The sequence below is a fragment of the Bufo gargarizans genome, chromosome 3 (assembly GCF_014858855.1).
Source record: "Bufo gargarizans isolate SCDJY-AF-19 chromosome 3, ASM1485885v1, whole genome shotgun sequence".
NCBI classification, from domain to species: Eukaryota; Metazoa; Chordata; class Amphibia; order Anura; family Bufonidae; genus Bufo; species Bufo gargarizans.
In genome coordinates this window covers 358907461-358932143 of record NC_058082.1, presented here as the reverse complement: position 1 = coordinate 358932143, position 24683 = coordinate 358907461, and the positions used below count along the sequence as shown (strand labels likewise).

At 40.4% G+C, this 24683-nt stretch overlaps 1 protein-coding gene across 2 annotated transcripts in view; it reads right to left on the bottom strand.

The window, feature by feature from the left end:
• Window positions 1-11589: 11589 nt before the first annotated feature.
• THEMIS2 (thymocyte selection associated family member 2) overlaps window positions 11590-24683 on the bottom strand; it is a 54193-nt gene continuing 41099 nt past the window's right edge. For both annotated transcript variants that reach the window (XM_044285603.1, XM_044285604.1), the window contains 4 exons: window positions 21819-22223; window positions 17117-18195; window positions 15299-15437; window positions 11590-12566 (listed from right to left, as the gene is read on the bottom strand). In XM_044285603.1, the coding sequence (XP_044141538.1) occupies window positions 12487-12566; window positions 15299-15437; window positions 17117-18195; window positions 21819-22223 (1703 nt within the window). In that variant the 3' untranslated portion in view covers window positions 11590-12486. The remainder of the gene's footprint in view (window positions 12567-15298; window positions 15438-17116; window positions 18196-21818; window positions 22224-24683) is intronic.

The following is a 24683-nucleotide window of genomic DNA, read 5'->3' as shown; positions in this document are numbered from 1 at the left end:
CCGTATTTGAATTTAACAGGTTTAGCCTGATCCGTGAGTATCGATATTGTAACCGTGTCAAAATGATGTTTACAAACAGGTATATAGTCCGCCGGTGATACTTTTGCGTGACTATATCACCATTTTTACCGCTTAACTCGACAGTTCTTAAAAGTTGTACGTAACTATTGCCAACAAGTTGATGTTGGACGATATCTGTACAAACAAACAATGTATAAAAACCGGCTTTAATATCGGGATTAATTTTTTTCTCTTTTGATGAAACTAGAGCAAGCCCCTTTATACCACCAACATGATTTTCTAAAACAGGTAAGCCGGGTCCTTTGTAGCGGAGAGTGATGTGCACGGTGTCTACATTCTTGAGCGCCGGAGCTTGCGAATACCCCATCAGCCCCAAAATATTCCCCAACTTCACACAAGGCATGAACTTGTATGCAGGTGAATTCAGTACCTAAACGGTTCTGTCAATATCATCGTATCTTAGACGCAGTTGATCGAGAGGTATTTTTATAGATTCAAGTTTGCTATTGATGGCTTTGATGAGATCGTGCATATTGGAGTAATAACCCGATTTAACAAAAAGCTCGCTGATCGACTCGTCGCGCTGTGCAATGTAGAATACACCATCTCCAGGGCCAAAGGTTTCCCACGTATGTGGATACTGAATCTCCACTAAAGCCACTTCGTAAGGGCCTCGAAGATGGACCGCTTTTGCTAACTTAGTGGTGTAATTGGCGATGCTGTTTTTGGGATAAAGTTTGGCGGAGGCGTTGCAGGGCAGCGTGATAAAAAACAATCCGTCCTCCATAGTTTATAGACGCATCAACTGTTTTTCAGGCACCCAAGAGTTAAACTTGTCAGGGTAACCTATCCACTTTACAAAACACAACGTTTTACCCCGAACTTTCTTCTTTTTCAGTATTTTTTCTATCCTGTAAACTCGTAGCTTGTAGAGAGTTACTTTTTGGACTTCCTCCGGGTAGAACGAGCCTTCAATGAACTCATCGGACAGGTCTTTCAACTTATAAAGAGGTCTGAGGCCCCTAGTGTTTACAGCGTGAATTTTAAATCTCTCGTCCGTATAGGTTTGTTCATACCCCTTTGTAAAAAAAAAAAACGTATAAAGCACAATTCTGACGTGATCACCTATTTTTAATACCGGTTTAACTTTTTTAATAGTATCCTAACACCCGTAGATATTTTTCCAAACGGTTAAAGAGTTCTCTTTTGTCACATTGACGGGGTGCCGCCTTATAGTTCTGTGGTATGTGTGGTTATAACTATACACCAGGTATTGTAACTTGTCGATGTACCTGTACGTGTTTTGTTCTCTAAAATAGCGCCACATTTTAGTTTTCAGCGTTCTATTAAAACGTTCGACCAACGCTGCCTTAACAGCGTTTGTAGTTAAAAAATTATGTATTTTATAGGTTTCACAAAGACGCCTCATAGGTTTGTTTATAAACTCACGGCCCCGATCAGTCTGGAGCTTTCTGGGGGTTTGGCCACTTAACTTAAATATATGCTCAAAAGCGGTAGCGCCGGACTTATTTGAAAGGCCTGACACACAGGCATATTTAGATAGAATATCAACGACCGTCAGCAGGTATTTTACACCATTATTTTCTTTAGAAAAATCCATCATCGACACAAGATCTGCCTGCCATTGAGCATCTATATCAGACACCATAACCTTGTTTCTTGCAAAGGATTTTTTAACAGGTTTGTACAATGTGTAAGTATCCTCGTTGCTCAACCAGTTTTTTACAGAGTCTTTTCTTATTCCAAATTTCCGGACTTCTCTGAATAAGGATTCATCGCCCCCATAAGAGCCGACAGCTTTTGGCGTGTAGTACTGTTTTCGCAATATTTTGCTATTTGCAGGCATTTTAGCAGTGTTTTAAACAGCGTCTACTCAACAACACGTCCTAACTGTTTATACAATTTTAAATAATCAAGCTATTATATTTATTGTAAAAAGAAAAAAACAGACTACATTTTTATTTAAAACAGTTTATGTATAGTAAATAAAACATTATAAGACATTACACACAAATAAATTTTATATACGTGCAAAGTAAAAATTTATGTAAAACAAATAAAAACATTATAAGATGTTTAATACAAAGAAAGTTTATATACAATCGCCAAAGTAAGAAAATTTACAACGTTAACCAAGCAGCTTGCAACAAGGGCGAGAGCCTCTTTTTAGGTAATAATGAGCCACGCGTCTACACAGTAGGCGATGTTAATAACACAGGAGGTGTAAAAGGGCTTCGAGCCTCGTCAAAGGGCTCACTCAGCGACCGCTTTTTCAAATTATCGAAAAGTTCTCTTGTTCTTGTATTACCGATAACCGTTGATGGGGCATTCAGCTGTGCGATAGTCTCCATAAAATAGTCCCAACCGTGAGGTTTAATCTTAGGCAGCCCATGACTCTGGGTAGCTGTTCGAATCAGGTCAATAATGTTGGAACCGGGTACAGTTTGTTCTTTGTAAATGAACTCACCCATAGCATTCCAGTACGGCTTATTACCAGCGCGGTACAGTTTACTTAACAATAGTTCAGCATTTTTTCTATAACGTGTATTAATACTGTCAAGTATCTCGTTAGTATCTGTGCTGATTGAGGTTGCATTTGACAATTGTTGTTGATCGGTTTGCGGCTGTGTAATCAGGGTTATACCCGACATTTCTTTACCGGACTGTTTGTTGAGCATTAAGTACCTCTGTAACACGACTGTGTATCTCTTAATTTTTTCATCATCTGAAAGGTCATTTCTGTGTAGTATTTCGCTAATTTCATCATCTAATCGCCGTATGGTGGTTTGGCGTATATCTGTTGCATCTACGGATGTATTTTTAAGCCTGTCCATTTCATTTTTGGAAACCAGGAACATTTTCTCTGCATACTACATTATGAACCACCGGCTGTATTAGCTATCAGGCTAGTGATTAAAGGTATTGCAAAGCCGAGCAAAGCTCCTATAAAACCGCCACTCTGATTCACAATGCGCTTCTTTCCTTTAATAGAGTACTTTTTATCGCTTAATTTCTTTATAGCCCTGCGCTATTTTTTCAATATATTTTTTGGGCGCTCTTTAAGAGGGATCTTTCCTTTAATGATGTTGAGAGCTATCTCACCAATAGCCGATATCAAATCATTACTGGCGTTACGTAATATTGATTTTCGGGCCTTCAGATTGTTTTGACTAATGCTTTTAAAAGATCCCAATTGCGCCGGATACTGTTCGACATCCTTACAGCACCAGCGCCGCTAACAAAAATAACCGTAAAGATGTGAGATACCTCATTTTAGAGCTTCTGTTTGCACACATAAGCCACCGGCAGATATGGCGGGAACAGACCGGTTCTGAGTCGTAGGTCCTCAGGCGTGTCAGATCTTAAATCTACAAGTAAATAGCCGTAAGGCTTGTGTGTAGCATCTTCAAAAGCTTATAAAAAGAAACGTGTTTTACCGGGGTACATCTGCCGAGCCAACGTAATAACCTGTAATTTATCACGAGGGTTCTTAAAAAGGACCATGTATTTAGTGTTTAAATTTATGGTTCGGCTTTTCTTACCCTGACAAAAAACGTTTTGAACGAGATACATAATGCTCAAATTTCTGTGGTGTACGTATTTGGTGAATGCATTTTGTATTTCAAGATTTTCACAAGCCGCCTCCATAAGATCATCAACAACTGCCAAATTTACCTTGTCCGTTGGAAATAGATCAGCGTCTGTAAAATTTTGCGGGACCCCCTCGATAAACCTGATATTTGTAAACAAACAGGTTAGTTCATCATACAATTTCTGCCAACAGAACGTATCCTTGTGCATTAATACATTTTTAACAAAAAACTCTTTCTGGAATTTGAGGGTCCTGGGAGTATACACGAAAAAGGGTGTTGAAATTGCGCAGTCATGTTTAATAGCCAAAAGGCAACGTTGTAAAGTCAGCCGTCAGCTGTCTCTTTGTGTAGACACACTTTTGCGTTTTATGTAACGGTCTTGTCTTTATGGTCAAACGCTTCCTATTTCTGAAAATGCCGTCTTGCTCGATACCTATTGTTTTCTGCGTCTCGGGGTCGGTGTTGTGTGAGTAATCCAACACAAGGTCTTTTAAACTGTCAAAATTAACAAGCTGTGTGTTAGCGACATTGAGTGTTATACCCTTAACCTTCAATACGGTTTTACCATTGTTAAGTTTGTAGCCGTAAGTCTTTGGGCCAGTGGATACAAACTCGGTAATGTGTGCGTCGTTGGGTATTTCACTAGTTTGTTCACCGAGAAAGTCACCCATGGGTGGAGTCCATTCAGACCCCTTACTCACGAATATGACGGAGTCTGTGTCGTGATAAAGGCAACGTTCCTGTAGCCTGTCTATGAGCTTGTATAATTCGAGTCTGACATAGGCGGTTGTAAAACAGGCTATAAAAATGTTTGTGTTTTTGTTGTGGGTGTAGCGCTCTTTTACATAGCGCCAATTGACTACTGCCGTATCGTCATCGATGAAATTAACCTTGGAGAGGTCGTAGTACGGCACAAAAGCTAATTTGAGAGTTAAATTTAAAAGTTTGTCAGGGTCCGTGACTATGCTGGTACGTGACAAGTTAGAACGCTGGCCAAACTTATCCCAAAAAGAGTTTAGGAACAGTTTTGAAATGTGTCTTTTTGCTGGGTTTACAGCTATCTTATCAGAACGCAAGCATGCATCTTTTTTTTTTAAATGCCGCTATGTAAGCCGTTTTTTCAGAATCCGTTTTACACCAACTGGGATAACCGGAAGCCTCCTGTTTATCTCTGAGGTGTAATTTGATGTACGGGGCGAACGTCTTTTGTGTTCAGAAAATGCCAGATCTCGTAGATCTTGGCAATCCTGTAACCTTTTTCAACAGCTAAAACTAGTTCTATGGTGTACCATGTACCAGTTAGGGAACGCTCATCGTCTGTGTGGCTGCAAATGTCTGACAGTTCAAGGCACATGTGTAACATAGCGGAAACATTAGTTTTTTATTTAGCTTTACAGGCAGGACCGGAAAAAATAAATCTTTGGGCGGGTACACTTTAACTCTGGCAATGCCAAAGTATTTTTTGATGTATCCAAAATGATCATAAATGATTTTTGGGTGTCCTACAGGGTACAGCTTAGTTTTATTAACAAAAGGGTACAGACTGGTGAAATTGTAATAATGCACTGTTTCATCGGACTGCACCTTGTGATAAAGTTTAATGGCGTTAGTGCGCCCGCCGTAAAGCGCGTCACGAGGATCCAAAGGAGTCGGGAATTTTATTTTAATCAGAAAGTCTTTGACCCCCGAATCATTTGCAATCATTTCCTGCCACTCGTGTTCCCACAGGACGCGGACCGTAAAGCCTTGTCTCTGTAGTCGGCTTTTCCTGACTAGGAAACATTGGTATAGCTGACGTAGGATGATTTAGTAAGCTCGTTGCTGTCCTGCTCGTTATAGCACACAGGACACCCGTGATAAAAACAGCCCTGAAATTCAAAAGCGGTGTGTTTACCGTTAACAAAAGCATACCCGTCCCAAAAAATATTTACCGACCTTTTTTTCACCGCCCTTTAACGCGTGTTGTATAGAAATGCCTTCAGCATGTTCAAGGTACATGAGCCACTGTATAGCGGGTGTTGAAAAGCGTTTCTGGGTCTTGTGGTAATTATCTGCTGGGACAATCGCTATGGTATTTTTGAGTAGAAATTTAAACCGATACATAGCCATGCACACGGATGCCATTGTGATAAGTTGGATCAATACATTTAGTGACTGTATGTATTTCTTTTCACGTTTAATGTATTGCAGAACTTTTTGTTCCGTCATGGCCATAATCGTGTCCCTGTAACACTCACAAGCCCTTCTCAAAACCTCAACATCCTGCTTACAGTAAGCTTTTAACTCGTCCTGAAAATTTAAGGTGTCATTTTTATGTTTCTCGTACCAATCTGTGAATTCTTTTTTCTCACCAGGCATCATGTATTAGACGCCGTAATACCTAGCGGCCGGTAGGCCGCCTATGTAGTTTTGATTTTCTGCTGTGTTGAAAAAATGCGGGAAGTGACCCTTGGCGCCTGAAAAACCCATAGCCTCGGGCATCTTGCTGAGCTTCATAGGCATTAAATTCAGCGAGTCTATGAATCTAATTTTTAAGTCCTTCAGGGTAACGCACATTAACCGACCGCCTCGATTTATAATATCAATTTTACATTTTTCATTAATCAACTCCTGTAAAACAAAATAAGCGTTGTAGCTTCCTGCATTGTGAGCTATAAACGTGTAACCCAAAAACTTACCGCCGACAAAAAAAATCGCACAAAGTCACGCATACAGGATTTACCGCTAAAATGCCAGGAGTTTGGGCCGTATAGTGTGGTTGCGTAAATGAAATTGGCCTGCCAGATCCGTGCTGCCACTAGTGCACACGTGACGCCGGAGTTCTGCTCCGACCCCATTGACTATAATGGGGGCGGGCCGAAATTCCAGCAGCAGCACAGCAAACAATTTTCTCATTCATTTTTACCAATTATACAGTACATACCAGAAAGTACAACATGTAAAAATAAAGAAAAATAAAAACTACCCAACAGTCATATAGCACCAAGGCAGACATTTATCTCTCAATCCAATTCTCAGTTCTCCTATCTAGACGAATGCATCAGTTATATTCTAACTACCTCTTTATATATACAGGGTGGGCCATTTATATTGATACACCTTAATAAAATGGGAATGGTTGGTGATATTAACTTCCTGTTTGTGGCACATTAGTATATGTGAGGGGGGAAACTTTTCAAGATGGGTGGTGACCATGGCGGCCATTTTGAAGTCAGACATTTTGAATCCAACTTTTGTTTTTTCAATAGGAAGAGGGTCATGTGACACATCAAACTTATTGGGAAATTCACAAGAAAAACAATGGTGTGCTTGGTTTTAATGTTTATTCTTTCATGAGTTATTTACAAGTTTCTGACCACTTATAAAATGTGTTCAATGTGCTGCCCATTGTGTTGGTTTGTCAATGCAACCCTCTTCTCCCAGCATGTGCAGCACCTGAAACTACGGATACTGGAAGCCTGTGCTAGCATTTCTCCTGCGGTGTTGCTATCAGTGTGTGAAGAGTGGGAGAAGAGGGTTGCATTGACAATCCAACACAATGGGCAGCACATTGAACACATTTTATAAGTGGTCAGAAACTTGTAAATAACTCATGAAAGAATAAAGTTACGTTAAAACCAAGCACACCATTGTTTTTCTTGTGAAATTCCCAATAAGTTTGATGTTTTCACATGACCCTCTTCCTATTGAAAAAAACAAAAGTTGGATTCAAAATGGCTGACTTCAAAATGGCCGCCATGGTCACCACCCATCTTGAAAAGTTTCCCCCCTCACATATACTAATGTGCCACGAACAGGAAGTTAATATCACCAACCATTCCCATTTTATTAAGGTGTATCCATATAAATGGCCCACCCTGTACATTGGATACACACCTCTGTTAAAATGTCAGGTTTCTGTGATGTAAAAAAATGAGACAAACATAAATCATTTCAGAACTTTTTCCACCTTTAATGTGGCCTATAAACTGTACTACTCAATTGAAAACCAAACTGAAATCTTTTAGGTGGAGGAAAGAAAACAAATAAAAAAAACTAAAATAATGTGGTTTCATAAGTGTGCACACCCTCACAACTGGGGATGTAACTGTGTTCAGAATTAAGCAATCACATTCAAAAGCATGTAAAATAGGAGTCATCATACAGGAATTTCAGCTACATATTCCAGAATACACACCAATACTGTCAAATCCATATTTATCTTAAAAACTTCATTTATAATCGACATTACTTCCCTTCAATAACGTCGGAGTCTGGGACAGTTCCACATGAGGTGCACTAACCCTGCTAGTGACATACCACATCTCGGGCAGGCTGCATCTTGTCTATAGCCCATTTTAAACAGAAGTTCGGGGTCCTATAAACCCTTTGCAATAAATACAGTTGGGAAAGGCTATGTGCCTCGCTCACCACTACATCAGGAAAGCTGTTTACCACTTCTTCCCAATGTTCCTCCATCAAGTCACTTATATCCGTTTTCCACTTTTTCAGCAATAGTAAGGATTTTTTTTTATTTATTTATCAAGAAGGCTATTATGATCATGGGACATTATTCCCTTATTACCACCATGAGAGGCAGTAAGATCTAAGATGGAGTGACTGGCAGCAGGGCACACTGGAGAGAGTGTTTCCTGCACCTGAAGGGTGTGTCTTATTTGTAGGTATTGGTATAGAGACCTTTTGGGTAAGTGGTACTTCTCTTGCAATTGCAGAAAGGATTTAAGAGTCCCCTCCTTATACAAGTCTGCTACATCTGAGCTGCTAGGTAATATATCCTGGGGTTAGGGACTGCCAGCCCCCCATCAAGTTTGGATCTTTGTAGTTTCTCTAATTTAATCCTTGGTATGCCCTTTTCCAAATATAATCCCTAAATATAGAATTTACGATATGATAGAATCTAATTGGAACTATCCCGGAGTACTCTGGAGCATGTAGAGCAGCTGAGGCATAAGAATTATTTGTAGTAGATTTGTTCTACCTATCAATGTGAGAGGAAGTCGTACCCACGCCTGCACTTTATGCTGGAACTTCTGTAGTAAGGGTTGTAAATTCAATTTATCATAATCAGAAGAGTCCACAGACACTTGAATCCCTAAATACTTAAACTCCATCACCTTTTGAAGACCCATAGTTTGAGAATCAGAGACATCCCCCTTTAATGTAGTGGGAGTAGATGGAAGTGAACTCGGCCAATCATCCAAAAACACTAACAAGTCTTTGGCGTATAACGTCACTTTCTTCTGCATCACTCCATATGTAAACCCCTTTACAACCTCTGCTGCTATTCTAAGGGCTGTCGCCAGGGGCTCCACTGCCACCGGTAAAAGTAGCGGTGACAGGGGACATCCCTGTCTGGTCCCCCTATACAGTGAAAAACACTTAGAGTCTCCCATTAGCCCGTATTCTAGCATATAGCTATTTTATCCAGTTAATAAATGTACCACCAAATCCCATCTGCTGTAACAATGCCAAAAGGTATCACCATTCCACACTGTCAAATGCTTTGGCCACATCAAGAGACGCGACCACTGCATTCAAGGTGGGAATCTGACTAGCTTGGATATTCAAGAATAGACACCTTATATTAACAGCTGTAGACATATTTGGCATGAAGCCAGCCTGATCAGAGTGAATGATAGATGTTATCACTGAGGACAGACAATTTGCTAGGATTTTCGCTAGTATCTTCACATCCACTGTAAGCAGTGAAATGGATCTATAAGACTCCGCCATTAACACGTCCTTTCCTGGCTTGGGCAACACCACCACAATTGCCTCATTTATAGAGGATGACAGAGTTCCTTTGTCTCTAGCCGCAGTTATACAATTACAAAAGCCTTGAAGAATATCCTTCATAAAGATAAGGCTTCACAGCATGCATTTGAATATACTTTTCTATATTTTAAGATACACAAAAGTCTTATTTGGCAATGATTGTATTTATTAGACAGTTATATCTAAAAAAATTCAATAAAATTCTGCTTTCTGATTTACCAGAGAACCAGGAGGTCTTTTAGTTGGCCGAAGCTCAAACACAATAGTAGGCCCCAAAAGCGCAGGACAAGACAACCTTATTTAGAGCTAACCTTGGATTTGGAGCCAGTCATTTTCCACTAGTTCCATTTATTATGAGTTGATTCACAATGAGTTGATTTTATCATTTTTATTGAGCAGAAAAAAAAAAACATTACAGCAACAAATTATATCACGTAAAATATCATTAAATATACAATACAACCCAAATTAAAAAGTCTGTCACCTTGAAAATCAGATTCTAAGTAAACATGCTGCCGTGTAGGGTGCCCCAAGACATACCTCTCTTATGAAAATCCACTCCTATAATTATGAGAAATGCTTGTTTTTATTTGTATGCAAATAAGGTTTTAGGTGCACTGTGGGCAATGCCACTCCACTCGATGCATCTGGCTTCCCCTGCATCATCACTACCAACTCAGGAACCTCAGGGACTGTCAATCAAACAAGGGGATCACCAGTTCACGGTACTGGAAACAGAAGCAAGGTCATAGACAAAGCCAAGCAGAAGAAGACTGAGGACAGATGAGCAAAGAACATGCAAAACTCATGGAACAGACTTCAGGACACAGTTCAGGCATAGCCAGATACATGAACCGAAATTTAGCAAAATGGAACAGGCACAGAACTCTAGGGAGCAGTAGAGACATAGCAAGTCCAGATACAGAAACTTATCAAGGCAGATCAGACTAGAACTAGGGAATTCATTGGACTGAATTTAGACACGCTCAGTCAAAATCCATGGAACAGACTCACAGAAAAGACCACCAGAACTAGGACAAAATTCAGACCACAGGCAAGCGAACAGATCACTAACAGACCAAGCTAACAAACAGACAAATGGATCAGGAGCTCCTTCACAGAATCAAGACACAGACAAAACATGCAAATAACCAACAGAAACAGTGTTGCACAGGGACAGGACACACACCTCAGGAAATCCATAGCAAGGTAACTACTCAGGAATTATATAGCAGACTTTAGAAACTCATTAGTCAGATGCAAAAGACCAAGGAAAATGAATTCACGCAAAATTGAACTAAGGAAAGATACAAAGTACATTGGCACTAACACACCCACAATAAACCAAGGGCAGGATGTACGGAACAGTGGCAACACGAACCACCATAGAAACAATAGCCCAAACTGAAAGACACAAAGACACCTGAGCACTTGGTAGAGTGACACCAGTGAAACGCCATTGTAACAACCAGATTCTCACAGGAAAGGTAAGGTTATGTTTCGGGGCAGTTAACATACAAAGCAGAATACTTACTTTGAACCTGATTTTGGAGGTGATTTTAAGCAATCCAATACTCCCACCCCAGCCCAACAAGCAAGGAAAGCAATGAGAGTACTACCAACATTTCTATGGAATTTGTCATTGTTGATGGCTGTTAGTCTCGAGAAAAGCATAAAGCAACTGTTGGTTAGTCATCACATGCCTATGACTGGAATATACCCTACCTATCACACCAGTTTTTCAGAATTCTTTAAAGGGTTTCTGTCACCCCAATTTTTGCTATTAAACAGGCTGACATTATAGATGTGAAAATGTCACCTGAATTTAACACTGCATTTATTTTATTTAAGTATGCCCCTGTTGCACCTGCTCCTAGAGGCTCCATTCGCCCACCTCATTTCCACGCCCTTCTGTCTTGATTGACAGGGCCAGGTCAGCGCTGGTTCTCCTGCTGGCCCCGTCTGCCGTGTAAATCTCGCACCTGCGCCGTCCTGTTCAGTATTTGGCGCAGGCGCAGTGAGAAAGCAGGAGAACCATCGCTGGCCTTGTCAATCAAGACAGAAGGGCGTGGAAATGAGGTGGGCGAATGGAGCCTCTAGGAGCAGGTGCAACAGGGGCATACTTAAATAAAATAAATGCAGTGTTAAATTCAGGTGACATTTTCACATCTATAATGTCAGCCTGTTTAATAGCAAAAATTGGGGTGACAGAAACCCTTTAATGTCAGGTCAATGCAAAAAAGTATGCATTATTTAAAGGAATTTTTCAGCTGAAAAAGTTGGTTGCAGCTACACTAGAATGTCTTAAAACATGAAAGAACCAATACCTCCAAAGATCTCTCACTGCTGCCTTTCCAATGCTGCCTGGGTACCCGTTACTTTCTACTTCTGAGTCCTATCTACGGGCAGAGGTGGATCACATTAATAGGCTTTCCGGCATGTCGAGACATAAGCCAGAAGTAAAGAGCAGCAATCCCAGGCTGCATTGGAGCAAATCGATAGGAGATTGGTAGAGGTGTGTATTGGTTCTTTTATATTTTTAAGACATTCTGACCCCACTGTCACCATTCATTTTAGCTGAAAATCCCCTTTAATATTGAAAAACCAAATATTCGAATATATTTCGTGAATATTTAACAATAAATTAGGCTACATGCACATGACAGTGAAAAAAAAGTCCGTTAAAAACTGACATTTTTAACTGACGTTTTTTTCACTGATGCCTTTTTGAGAAACAGACGTTAAAAATGGACCAATTCAATTGTATGGGGCCAGTCTGTCAGTGAAAAACGGACAAGACAGAGCATGTTCTATTTTTTTACATCCGTTTTTCACTGACAGTCAAAAAAACTGCCATGTGAATAACCCCATAGACTATCATTGGTCTCAAAACGGACGTGTGCATGTAGCCCAACTAATTTGACCTTATTTATGATACATACAGTGTGGGCAATAACAACAAAAAGTTTATGAGTTATTGAAAGTAGATGTGCACAGGGTCTGTATAGATAAGGGCTCTCAGATTCATTTCCTCTGGTGGGCCCAGGGATTGCCAGTCCGTCGTTGAGTATCGTTGTCACAAATTCACTTTAGATGATAAGTTTAAATGACAAATTTGGTCATCTATTTGCTCATAATCGTCATCAGAGTCAGTACCTGTACAGAAAGTGTATTTTAATTAACTATTGGCCGGAGAGGACTACATGATAAAAAATATTATTTGTTTCTCCCAAAAAATGTTTTTATTATATAATCCACAAACAAGAAAAGGCTCGCATTTTCTTATGTTAAGGCTTATTGCTAGGCTATGTCATAATAGTATGGGCAGTGGGGCACATCCTAACACTATGCCATTGCATTCCCTTTTTGGCAGAAAGTCCCTCTCACAAGTTTTTCACAGGCTCTGGTGATGGACCAAATTTTGCTTGGGCAAACTTGTTATTTGTTAGATTTTCTGTCTACACTTGTAGATGCAAAGTGGATAAGATCTGAACAAATCTCATTCATACACTACAAAAAAAATTCTGCTCAGAAATTGAAGTGTGGTACAGTTTTTAAATCTGTGGATTTTCACAGCAGATTTCACTCTAGTAAAATATACAGAAAAATATGCTACCTAACTAGCATGCAACTCTAAATTTTGCCACTGATTCGAACCCTAAAGCCTCTTTTACACGGGTGTCGCGTGTGAGGGCCGGATAGGATGCCGGTTTGTCGCGGGAAAATCATGCGATTTTTGCCTGCGAGTGGGGTGAGTTTTGTAGGTGATTGCTTTGCGTTCTTTTGTTTTTTTCCACGCGAGTGCAATGCATTTTGTACACTCGTGAGAAAAAAATGAATGTGGTACCCAGACCCAAACCCGGACTTCTTCACTGAAGTTTGGGTTTGGGTTAGGACAGGTATTCTGTAGATTTTAATATTTTCCCTTATAACATGGTTATAGGGGAAATAATAGCATTCTTAATACAGAATGCTAAGTAAATTAGGGATGGAGGGGTTAAAAATATAAATTAAACTCACCTCATCAACTTGTTCGCGCAGCTCGGCTGTTCTTCTTTCTTCTTCTTTGAGGACCTGGGAGCAAATGACCTTTGGTGACGTCACTGCGCTGATCACATGGTCCATCACCAAAGGTCCTTTTCTCCCAGGTCCTCAAAGAAGAAGAAAGAAGACAAGCCGGGCTGCGCGAACAAGGTGAGTTTAATAAAAAATTTTATTTTTAACCCCTCCATCCCTAATTTACTTAGCATTCTGTATTAAGAATTCTATTATTTTTCCTTATAACCATGTTATAAGGGAAAATAAAAAATATTGGGTCCCCATCTCAATCGTCACCTAGCAACCATGGGTGAAAATCGCACCGCATCCGCACTTGCTTGCGGATGCTTGCGATTTTCACGCAGCCCCATTCACTTCTATGGGACCTGCGTTGTGTGGAAAACGCACAATATAGAGCTTGCTGTGATTTTCATGCAACGCCCAGGTGATGCGTGAAAATCACATCTCATGTACACAGCCCTATTGAAGTGAATGGTTCCAGATTCAGTGAGGGTGCACCCGTGCGGAATTCTCGCCCGTGTGAAAGGGGCCTAAAGGTCCATTCAAACATCCGTATGTGTTTCGCGGATCCGCAAAACACGGACACCGGCAATGTGCGTTCCGCATTTTGCAGACCGCACATCGCCGGCACTATAATAGAAAATGCCTAATCCTGTCCGCAATTGCGAACAAGAATAGGACATGTTCTATTTTTTTTCGGGAACGGAATTGCGGACCCGGAAGTTCGGATCCGCATTTCCGGATCCGGACAGCACATTGTGTGGCCCCATAGAAATGAATGGATCCGCAACGGAACGGAATTGCGGATGTCCCGGATTTGCTTCGGATGAGCTGCGTGTGCATTGTGGGAAACACACGCAAGTGCGCACGCAATTTCAGTCAGTTTTGACTGCGACTGCGTTGCGTGGTTCAGTTTTTACCGCGCAAGTGCAATGCATTTTGCACGTGCGTGATAAAATACTGAATGTGGTACCCAGACTCGAACCCGGACTTCTTCACAGAAGTTCGGGTTAGGTGTTCTGTATATTTTATTACTTTCCCTTATAACATGGTTATAAAGGAAAATAATAGCATTCTTAATACAGAATGCTTACTAAAATGTTGCTTGAGGGGTTAAAAAAATGAAATAAAATTAACTTACCTCATCCTCTTGTTCCCGCAGCCGGCATCGTCTTCTTTCTTCATCTTTCAGGACCTGACTTTTATAAATTTAATAACATCTCCTAGCAACCATGCGTGAAAATCGCATTGAATCTGCACTTGCTTGCGGATGCTTGCAATTTTCTCGCAGCCCCATTCATTTCTATGGGGCCTGCGTTGTGTGAAAAACGCAGAATATAGAACATGCTGAGATTTTCATGCAACGCACAAGTGATACGTGAAAATCACCGCTCGTGTGCACAGCCTCATTGAAATGAATGGGTCCGGATTCAGTGCGGGTGCAATGTGTTCACCTCACGCATTGCACCCGTGCGGAATTCTCGCCCGTGTGAAAGGGGCCTAAGATTCAAATCTTTATATTTAGATTAATGTTATGAAAAAATTATTATAACATCAAAGAGTATACATGTCATCGTGTAGACCTAGCCTAATCATTTTTTTAGTGCCCAGCATTCTGAGCAACAGTTTTATTCATTCAGCCTCAAGACACACTGCAAAGGCTAGTTAGTAATACTGTGGATCCCAAGGTTCCAGGTCCTTTCACTAGTATTAGAATATATTACAGTTTACATACTGTATAATAAGAAAAAGTACAACTAAACCTGTATCTCAGGACTAAAATAATTGAAATACATAGTTTGAGTGCAGTTACATTAATATTAACTGACCTGAGACTGATACTGTGTTTTTTCGGGGTGTTGTGCTATACATGTTCTTTTGTCCGTTGTCTATTTCACTCATTTTTTTGCTTTCATGAGACATCCTATTATGACCACTTAGACCATGAGAATGGATAGTCTCCGATTTCTGCAACAGGACAAAAAGAAAACAGGAGATGAGTTAAGGTAATTTCACATCTAGATTTTTGGTGGCTTTTTTCTACACTTTTCAATTTTTAGTGGAATGAATTTTTTTTTGCAGTACAACCACCTCCAGATTTTAAATATAGGTCTATAAGAAATATAAAATGCAGCATACACAAGTATTTTTTTTCTCCTGGCCTTTGTTGTCTTTCTGCCTTCTTTTAAAAAATGCCTTTTACCATCTATTTCACTACAGAAAAAAGGCTAAAAAATTCAGCTCATGCAGCCTTTAGAAAAATATGTCACAAAAAAACAGTCAAAACACAAGTGCCATAAAAAAATAAAATAAATCATGAGCATATTCTGACACTTTTTCATTGGTATAAAAATTCCTGAACCAAATTCATGCATGAAAATACATTTATAGTGTAAAGTGTCCCACTTTGCAATTGATGGCTATGCATTAAATAATGAATGCATATATTGGTTAGTTAGAAGTGTGATATGGGATAACCCCATTACATATAATCTGTTAGGGCATACACTGAATGACCATTAGCGACACATGTGCTTTCATGATTGGAGCTTCCCTATATAGAAATGAGATATATGACTCCACAGAGTAGCATAAAATCAAGTCGGTGAGTTTTATGTGGGTGTGAATCCACATTAGGGTCCATTCACACGTCTGCAATTTAGTTCTGCATTTTGCGGAACGGAATTGCAGACCCATTTATTCCTATGGGGCAGGACGATGTGCTGCCCGGACATGGAATTGCGGACCCGCACTTCCGGGTCCGCAATTCCGTTCCCGAAAAAAATTGAACATGTCCTATTCTTGTCCGCAATTGCGGACAAGAATAGGCATATTCTTTAGTGCCTGCAATGTGCGGTCCGCAAAATGCTGAACGCACATTGCCGCTGTCCGTGTTTTGCGGATCCGCAAGTCCGTGGATCCGCAAAACACACTGCGGACGTGTGAATGGACCCTTAGACTGAGTTCACATAAATAAAGATACATTAAAAAAAATGATCATTTTTGTTTGCGGGGCCGCAGAATGCACTTGCGGAGGCGGACAGCACAGTGTGCTGTCCGCATCTTTTACAGCCCCATTGAAATGAATGGGTCCGCATCTGATCCACAAAAAATGCTAACTAAAAAAAAGGTGATGTGCATGGGAAAATCAAGTGATCTGAGCTACTTCAAAAGATGAACCATTCCTGTCAGGTGTCAACAGTTCAGGCTGGAGGAGATGGAGTAATGATACAGAGAATTGTTCTTGGCACACTCTGGGTACTCTGATACCTATGGATAGATGTTTGGAGAGCTGTTTACTGTATGACAGAACGACACTTTCAGCTAGACCATGCCAAAAGTCAGTCATGAACTAGTACCAGGAATAGGACAGCAAGGTTTTCTTACTCCTCTGGCCTACACAGTCGGGAGACATAGCTGTCAGTCATTTGGCCGATGGCTATTGAATGTGTAAGGACAGCTTAGCAAGTAATGTATCAGTGATCAGGTCACTGCTGCTAACAAGACTAGCTCACATGTACTAAAATAATACTTACTGACTGATATCCTCAGTGTTATAACAATATTGCAGAATTCTTTAAATGAATTAATGTATGCACGGAGCAAAACTGCAGTTCAGTTGTAGGAAGGACAACACATTACAGTACCTTTAGTTTTGGAGGTAATGTTTTTTTTGTCCACAACGACTTGCTGCATGAAACTTTTTCCCTAGCTTTTACTTCTCTTTTTGGTGGCCTAGGAGGAGGAAGTTGGTGGCTTGGCAGGTCTTTTCTTAGGTTGTAATAGAAGCACTCCATAAGTTCTTCTACTTTTGTAGAATTAGTCAGTCCAGCAGGGGATGCTACTTTTTCTTCCAACAAAACCACAGAAATGTTAAAGTATTTAACTGGCAACTCAAAGCACTCTGAAGCTTTATCATACAAAGAGACAAGTAATGCAGACTCTTCCATAATCTCCTCTAGCCTAATTGAAGGAAAGGATGCCAAAGGATCTTTTGATAAACATGTGTCTTTTGTTACAACCTTAACCTCACAAGGCAGTTTAAGTTTCAGTATTATATTGGAAAGGTTGTATTTTTTAGTATCTTTAATTTCCTCAACAAATCGCCCTTCCATATATATAGGGAGCATGACCTCTTCTGGTTTCTCATTATCGTCATCATCATCATCACCATCTTCTGCTGTACCTTTATTACAAACCAGGACATCAGTTTCTTGTGGTCCCCCTGGAGTTGTTAGGACAGTTTTGGTATTGTATAAAACCTGTAAATGATCTCCGATACAAAGGGAAGGGAAGTTTTCCTCACCACTATCACAATCCTGGGTCACTACAACTTTAAGTTTAGTTCCTTCTACAGCTTTTGTCCAAAGCTCGAAAATGGAAGCAAACTCTCTTGGTCTTTGACGAAATTTCCCTTGGTATGAATCGTAGATATAAAAGAATTTAGAGGTCTTGCCTTTAATGCCTGTGGCAAGGACTTTCTTTGACACAGTCTTTTGATAAATTATAATTTTCTGTCCTTTTTGTAGAGCTGAGTAGGTATCATTTTTTACCAGATGCTGAAAGTCTGCTGCATCCAGAATTTCTGCTACAATAGGAAATTTCTGTTGATAAAAAACATCCGTCAAAGACAAAGGCTGGAGAAAAGTGATATTTCCACAGTTGGCAGTGATATCAACTACATCTACTTCTAGACTTGATGGCATCTTCACAAATCCTTTTCTCACTGGGGATGAAAAATACAAATGTCAATTAATGGAGTTATCCAGGATTTTAAAAACAATTCTCCCTCAAATAGCCTCACTCTTGTCTATGTACTGCCTAACATTGCAACTAAGTGTCATACAGTAGCATGTGTATGTCCTGCAATATTACGCTAAACCAAGTACACTGAAATATACAATCAACATTGCATTATTCTTTAATTAAAATCCTTCTTGTATCAAAACCCAATGTACTAGTCAAAGCCTTTAGGTAACTAAGGGCAAAGCTCTGTGTACCTGTGTAGATTTGCCCATGTGATGTCTATTGATACTGTACATTCTGCAAGCATAGTTCAGCATGGGTGGGAGCCAGGTGACTGCTGCTCAAAAGTGTGGGGCATACTGTAGATAAGAAGGAAATGTGACAGGTGACTTGCTGTCTCCCTCACAGATTTCTTTTTTAGCTTTATGATTTTTTTTTTTATCAGGCTTACACATAGCTGTGCTAGTAATAGTTAGTAGCTAGTTCTAAGCATAAATGTACTTAAAACACACTATAGAACTAAAGGACATGCAGCTCATTTTACCATTCATCATGGCTGAGCAGGGCAAGACTAGCTATATATACCCCCACCCACAAAATCAGCCTCTGATATAGTATTTTAAATATCATTTGAAGAATTTATTGTCAACAAGTATTTATTGATAAGATATCAAAACAAAGATTCAAATATAAGCTTAAATAAGATTATGCATAGCAATGAAACAGTTGTAGAACAGTTAGAACATAACATAATATGAGTAATATAAGAAAAAAGGCTCAACACCCATGACTCTCTCGGTCCTAGAAACAAAGGGATAGTGGGGGAATGGAAAGAGAAGGAGGTCAAGTCTTCTAAGGGCCGTTGTATATGCTCATAAGGTTTAATAGTATAACTTTAAAGATATGCATTTAGGACATTTAAATTGTGATAACCTGAGAGAATTTAATGTATAGGCTAGGTGACATTCAAGTAAAGTCACCCCATCATATGTCCCAAGCATGATTCACAGTAGGCATAGCCTAAACAGACATTTAGGAGTAGAGAAGCACGGCTTGATGCTCAGCAGTCAGTTCTGTGTTAGTAGCCGCCAGAGTTTGCCAGATATTTTTGTTACATTTCCTACTACATTCAAGGTGTTGTCTCTTCTCGCCATTACTAAGGCAAGATAAGACAAAATCATGACCATCAGGTGGCCGGGAAACAACTGAGAGGGCTGGTACTCCGATGTTTCAGAAGCTCTTATTGCAGTGCATGGAAGCTATGAAAGCAGCATAGCACAGCAAGCTATGCTGTTTCCCCAACTCGTGCTCTGCTGTTTTCCGGCCACCTGGTGCTCGGGACTTAAAGGGGTTGTCTCACTTCAGCAAATGGCATTTATCATGTAGAGAAAGTTAATACAAGACACTTACTAATGTATTGTTATTATCTGTATTGCTTCCTTTGCTAAATAGACTCATTTTTCCATCACATTATACATGTCTCGTTGGTTATGAGCACCCTTCAATCCAGGATTGGTGGCCATCATGCTTGATCACGATAGAAAAAAGTGCCAGCCTATGTGTGTTACTATGGTCCCAGCCATCAGAGAAGCCAGTGTTTTTTTTTCTTCAGTGTGCAAGCATGGCCATTGGTGTTGGATTGCAGGGTGGTCGTAACCATGGAAAACCAGAAGTATATAATGTGATGGAAACATGAGTCTAGCCACCAAAGGAAGCAATATGGACAATCACAGCATAGTAAATGCTTTGTATTAAAGGGGTTGTCCAAGTTATATTTATTGATGACCTATCCTCAGGATAGGTCATCAATATCAGATCGGAGGGGGTCCGACACCCGGCACCCCCTCCGATCAGCTGTTTGAAGAGAAGGCGTGCGCGGTGTCAGCGCTGCCTCCTCTTCACTGTTTACCTTCTAGCCGTTGCATCTGCAGTGGTGAGCAGGTGTAATTACACCCAAGTCTTCCTATTGAAATGAATGGGATGGACGGCTTGGGTGTCATTATACCTGCTCCCCACTGCAGATGCAACGGCTAGAAGGTAAACAGTGAAGAGGAGGCAGCGCTGACACCGCGCACGCCTTCTCTTCAAACAGCTGATCGGAGGGGGTGTCGGACCCCCTCCGATCTGATATTGATGACCTATCCTGAGGATAGGTCATCAATAAATATAACTTGGACAACCCCTTTAATACAAAGCATTTACTATGCTGTGATTGTCCATATTGCTTCCTTTGGTGGCTAGACTCATGTTTCCATCACATTATACACTTCTGGTTTTCCATGGTTACGACCACCCTGCAATCCAACACCAGTGGCCATGCTTGCACACTGAAGAAAAAAAACACTGGCTTCTCTGGTGGCTGGGACCATAGTAACACACATAGGCTGTCACTTTTTTCTATCGTGATCAAGCATGATGGCCACCAATCCTCTTCAAACAGCTGATCGGAGGGGGTGCCGGGTGTCGGACCCCCTCCGATCTGATATTGATGACCTATCCTGAGGATAGGTCATCAATAAATATAACTTGGACAACCCCTTTAACTTTCTCTACATAATAAATGCCACTTGCAGAAGTAAGACAACCCCTTTAATGGTAAGATGAAACAACTCTTTAAAGGGAGTCTGTCAGCACATTTACCCCTTTTTAACAGTTCCCATAGTGCTGTAGCCGCAACACAGATGATTAAAACGGTACCTTTATATGCTTTTGTGGACTTTTAAAACTGCCAAAAATGAACTTTGATGCATATGTAAATGAGGGCTCGCAAGTGCCCAGGGCGGCATCCACCGCGTTGGAGCCCAGGCAGCTCTGCCTCTTCGGCTCTTATCCCCACCCAGCCTCTTCCTCTGGCCGCCCATCTGTTTTCTCTCCCCCGCAGCGAGATCCCACGCATACGCGATAACTTCCTTGGCCGGGGCATGCGCACTGCGATGCCCATTGCTGGCACGGCATCGCAGTAGCTTATGCGCATGCCCCGACCAAGGAAGTCATCGCGTAGGCTCGGGATCTCGCTGAGGGGGAGAGAAAACAGATGGGCGGGCAGAGGAAGAGGCTGGGCGGGGATAAGAGCCGAAGAGGCAGAGCCCTCATTTACATATGCATCAAAGTTTGTTTTTGGCAGTTTTAAAAGTCCACAAAAGCATATAAAGGTACCGTTTTAATCATCTGTGTTGCAGCTACAGCGCTATGGGAACTGTTAAAATGAGGTAAATGTGTTGACAGACTCCCTTTAAGTGCACCAAGGTCATTCCTTATCCACTCAGTGTACTTTAGCTCATCAACTCTGCTCTCCAAGACACTCTCCCTCTATTTTACTTACAGGGTCAGAGACGGCCTTTGTCATCTCGCTGAGTGGAGACTCTAAGTAGGAGCTAAGGTGTGCAACGAGTGTCCAGTACCACCCTCAGTGCACTAATTAGCATTTTGTATAAAGTACTGATTTATCCTAAATGCTGCAAAGGAGCTGGGCAGCCCTACCACATATGATGCCTTGTTTGATAAAGTGGATCCTGGTGAAAGATGCGCTTTGAAGTAAGCTGAAAATTTCAAATGAAAATATAAGGTTCAATCATAGTTGTTGGCCATCAACGTTTTACTTACTGTGCATAACCGTCTTGATTTCATACTCAGGACAAAGCCTATATTCTCCGGTGCCAATTTGAGCGCATTTGAAGTTGCGTTTACTTAAACATGCGTCTTGTATTATCTGCTCCACTGTATACACCTCATTATCTTCACACTCATAAAATCGTCCCTTTGTTGATAAAGGAATTTTGGTGTTATATGAATCAGGACCCTCAAATATGTAGCATTCACCACAATTGGTGTTTCTGTCAACTGACAATAGCTGAATAGGAAGTCGCTTCCGGATGATATGCTTTCCCACAGTAAACTCTGACTCAGAGGTAAACCAGTATACATGGCTGTATTCATCACAGGAGAGCTTCTGGTGTAACTCACCAAGAGTGTCATACACACTGTTATCCGCACTGACCTGAAACACACCTGGAATACAAGAATTTACTTTGGTTATGTAATTAGAATATACCTTTCAGAACAAATACAATAAAAAGAAGTAGGCAACTGATTGCGAAGTGACTGCAAATTCAATGGAGCATAATTTTTTCTTGTTTAAAGTCAACTCATGGGAATTCTGTATGGGCCTAAGTAGGCTATACAACTTAATTAGATTAACAAGCACTCTATTATCTGGAGTTGCATTAAAAAACTTATATTTTAATTAAAGGACAAAAAAATAATAAAACAATTAAAAATGTAAAAATAATTCATCAGCACTAATGTACCACAATACACTATTTTATATACAAAGAACTGTTACATAGTTACGGTTGAAAAAATACATAATTCCATCAAGTTCAACCAATGGATAGGTGGGGATGCGAATCCCAGAACTGAGACTCAGATTTCTATACGTTTTCATAAGCATTAATGATGTTTACTTTTAAGAATTCATTTAAACCCTTTTTAAAACTGTCCACTGTTCCTGCTGTGACCACGTCCTGAGGAAATCTATTCCACAGATTCACAGTTCTTATAGTAAAGAAGTTTTGACGCTTCTGGAGACTGAACTTTTTCTTCTCCAGTTGAAGGGAGTGCCCCCTTGTCTTTTGAGGGCATTTTACATGGAGCAGGTTTTCACCGTATTTTTTGTATGGCCCATTTATATATTTGTATAGGTTAATCATGTCCCCCCTTAGACATCTCTTCTCAAAACTAAATAAATTAAATTCTTTTAATCTTTCTTCATAACTAAGACCCTCCATGCCCCTTATCAGTTTAGTCGCTCTCCTCTGTACTTTTTCCAGCTACAGTGCATCTTTTCTATGGACTGGAGCCCAGAACTGAACTGCATATTCCAGATAAGTAAGCACCAATGCTTTGTAAAGTGGTAATATTTCATCTCTGCCCCACGAGTCCATGCCTCGTTTAATGCAGGACAATATCCTGGTGGCCTTAGAAGCAGCTGATCTACTATATACAAGGACACCCAAATCCTTCTCTATAAATGACTCTCCCAGTGTTGCATCACCTAGGACAGTGATAGCTAACCTTGGCACTCCAGCTGTGGTAAAACTACAACTCCCAAGATGCCCCCCTTGCTTGGCTGCTCTCAGAACTCTATAGAAATAAATGGAGCATGCTGGGAGTCGTAGTTTCACCACAGCTGGAGTGCCAGGTTAGCCATCACTTACCTAGGACATATGAAGCACGGAGATTATTACTACCAAGATGCATAACTTTACATTTATCCACATTGAACCTCATTTGCCAAGTTGATGCCCAATCACTCAGAGTGTTCAAGTCATCTTGTAGTTTATGGACATCTTCCATAGACTGTACAGTACTACATAGCTTGGAGTCATCTGCAAAAATAGAAATGGCGCTAATAATCCCGTCCTCGATATCTTTGATAAATAAATTAAATAATAGAGGGCCCAGCACTGAACCTTGGGGCACACAACTTATAACCTGGGACCATTCTGAATAGGAATCATTGACCACAACTCTGGACACGGTCATTCATACAGTTTTCAATCAAATTACAAACTAACTGGTCTATAATTACCTGTGAAGGACCTAGATCCTTTTTTGAATATGGGCACCACCTTTGCCTTGCGCTAATCACTTGGCACTGTACCAGTACCTAGAGAATCTTTAAAAGTTATAAACAGGGGCACAGCAATGACTGAACTGAGCTCTTTAAGCACTAGGATGTAATCCATCTGGACCCAGAGTCTTGTTCACATTTACCTTATTTAACTTATCTTGGAGCATATCTACAGTTAGCCAATTGAGTATATGTAATAACAGCCCAAGGACCACAGATATCAGCTCCTTTCTCTTCTTTTGTATATACAGAGCAAAAAAATTTTTTTAGTAACTTAGTACTTAGTAATTTAGTGCCTTTTTCTTATCTTCAGTGACTAACCCCCTTTATCATTACTCAGGGGACCTACCTGCTCAGTCCTTGGTTTTTTAACATTTATATATGTAAATAATGTTTGGGTATTTGTTTTGCTCTCTTTTGCCACCTGCTGTTTGTTTTGTATTTTTGCTAATTTTATCTCATTTTTTAAATATTTTTTTAAACCCTTTGTAAACGTCAAACGCTACAGCTGACCCCTCAGATTTGTATTTTAAATGCTCTTTTTTTGTCTTTTGTTCCCCTTTACAGTAGCTGTAAGCCATGGGGAGTTAAATTTTAGCTGTTTATACTTGTTACCTAAAGGAATACATTTTTTAGTGCAATTACTCAATGTGGATTTAAAGCTCTCTCCCATTTATCCTCAGTATTATTATGTGACAGTAGCTGCTCCCAGTCTATGCCCTGAAATGTTGCCCTCAACCCAGGGAAATTAGCCTTTTTAAAATTCAGTCTCTTTGCTCTGCCTGACAGAGTTTGTTTCTTATAGTTTAGGGGGAACATAATTATATTGTGGTCAC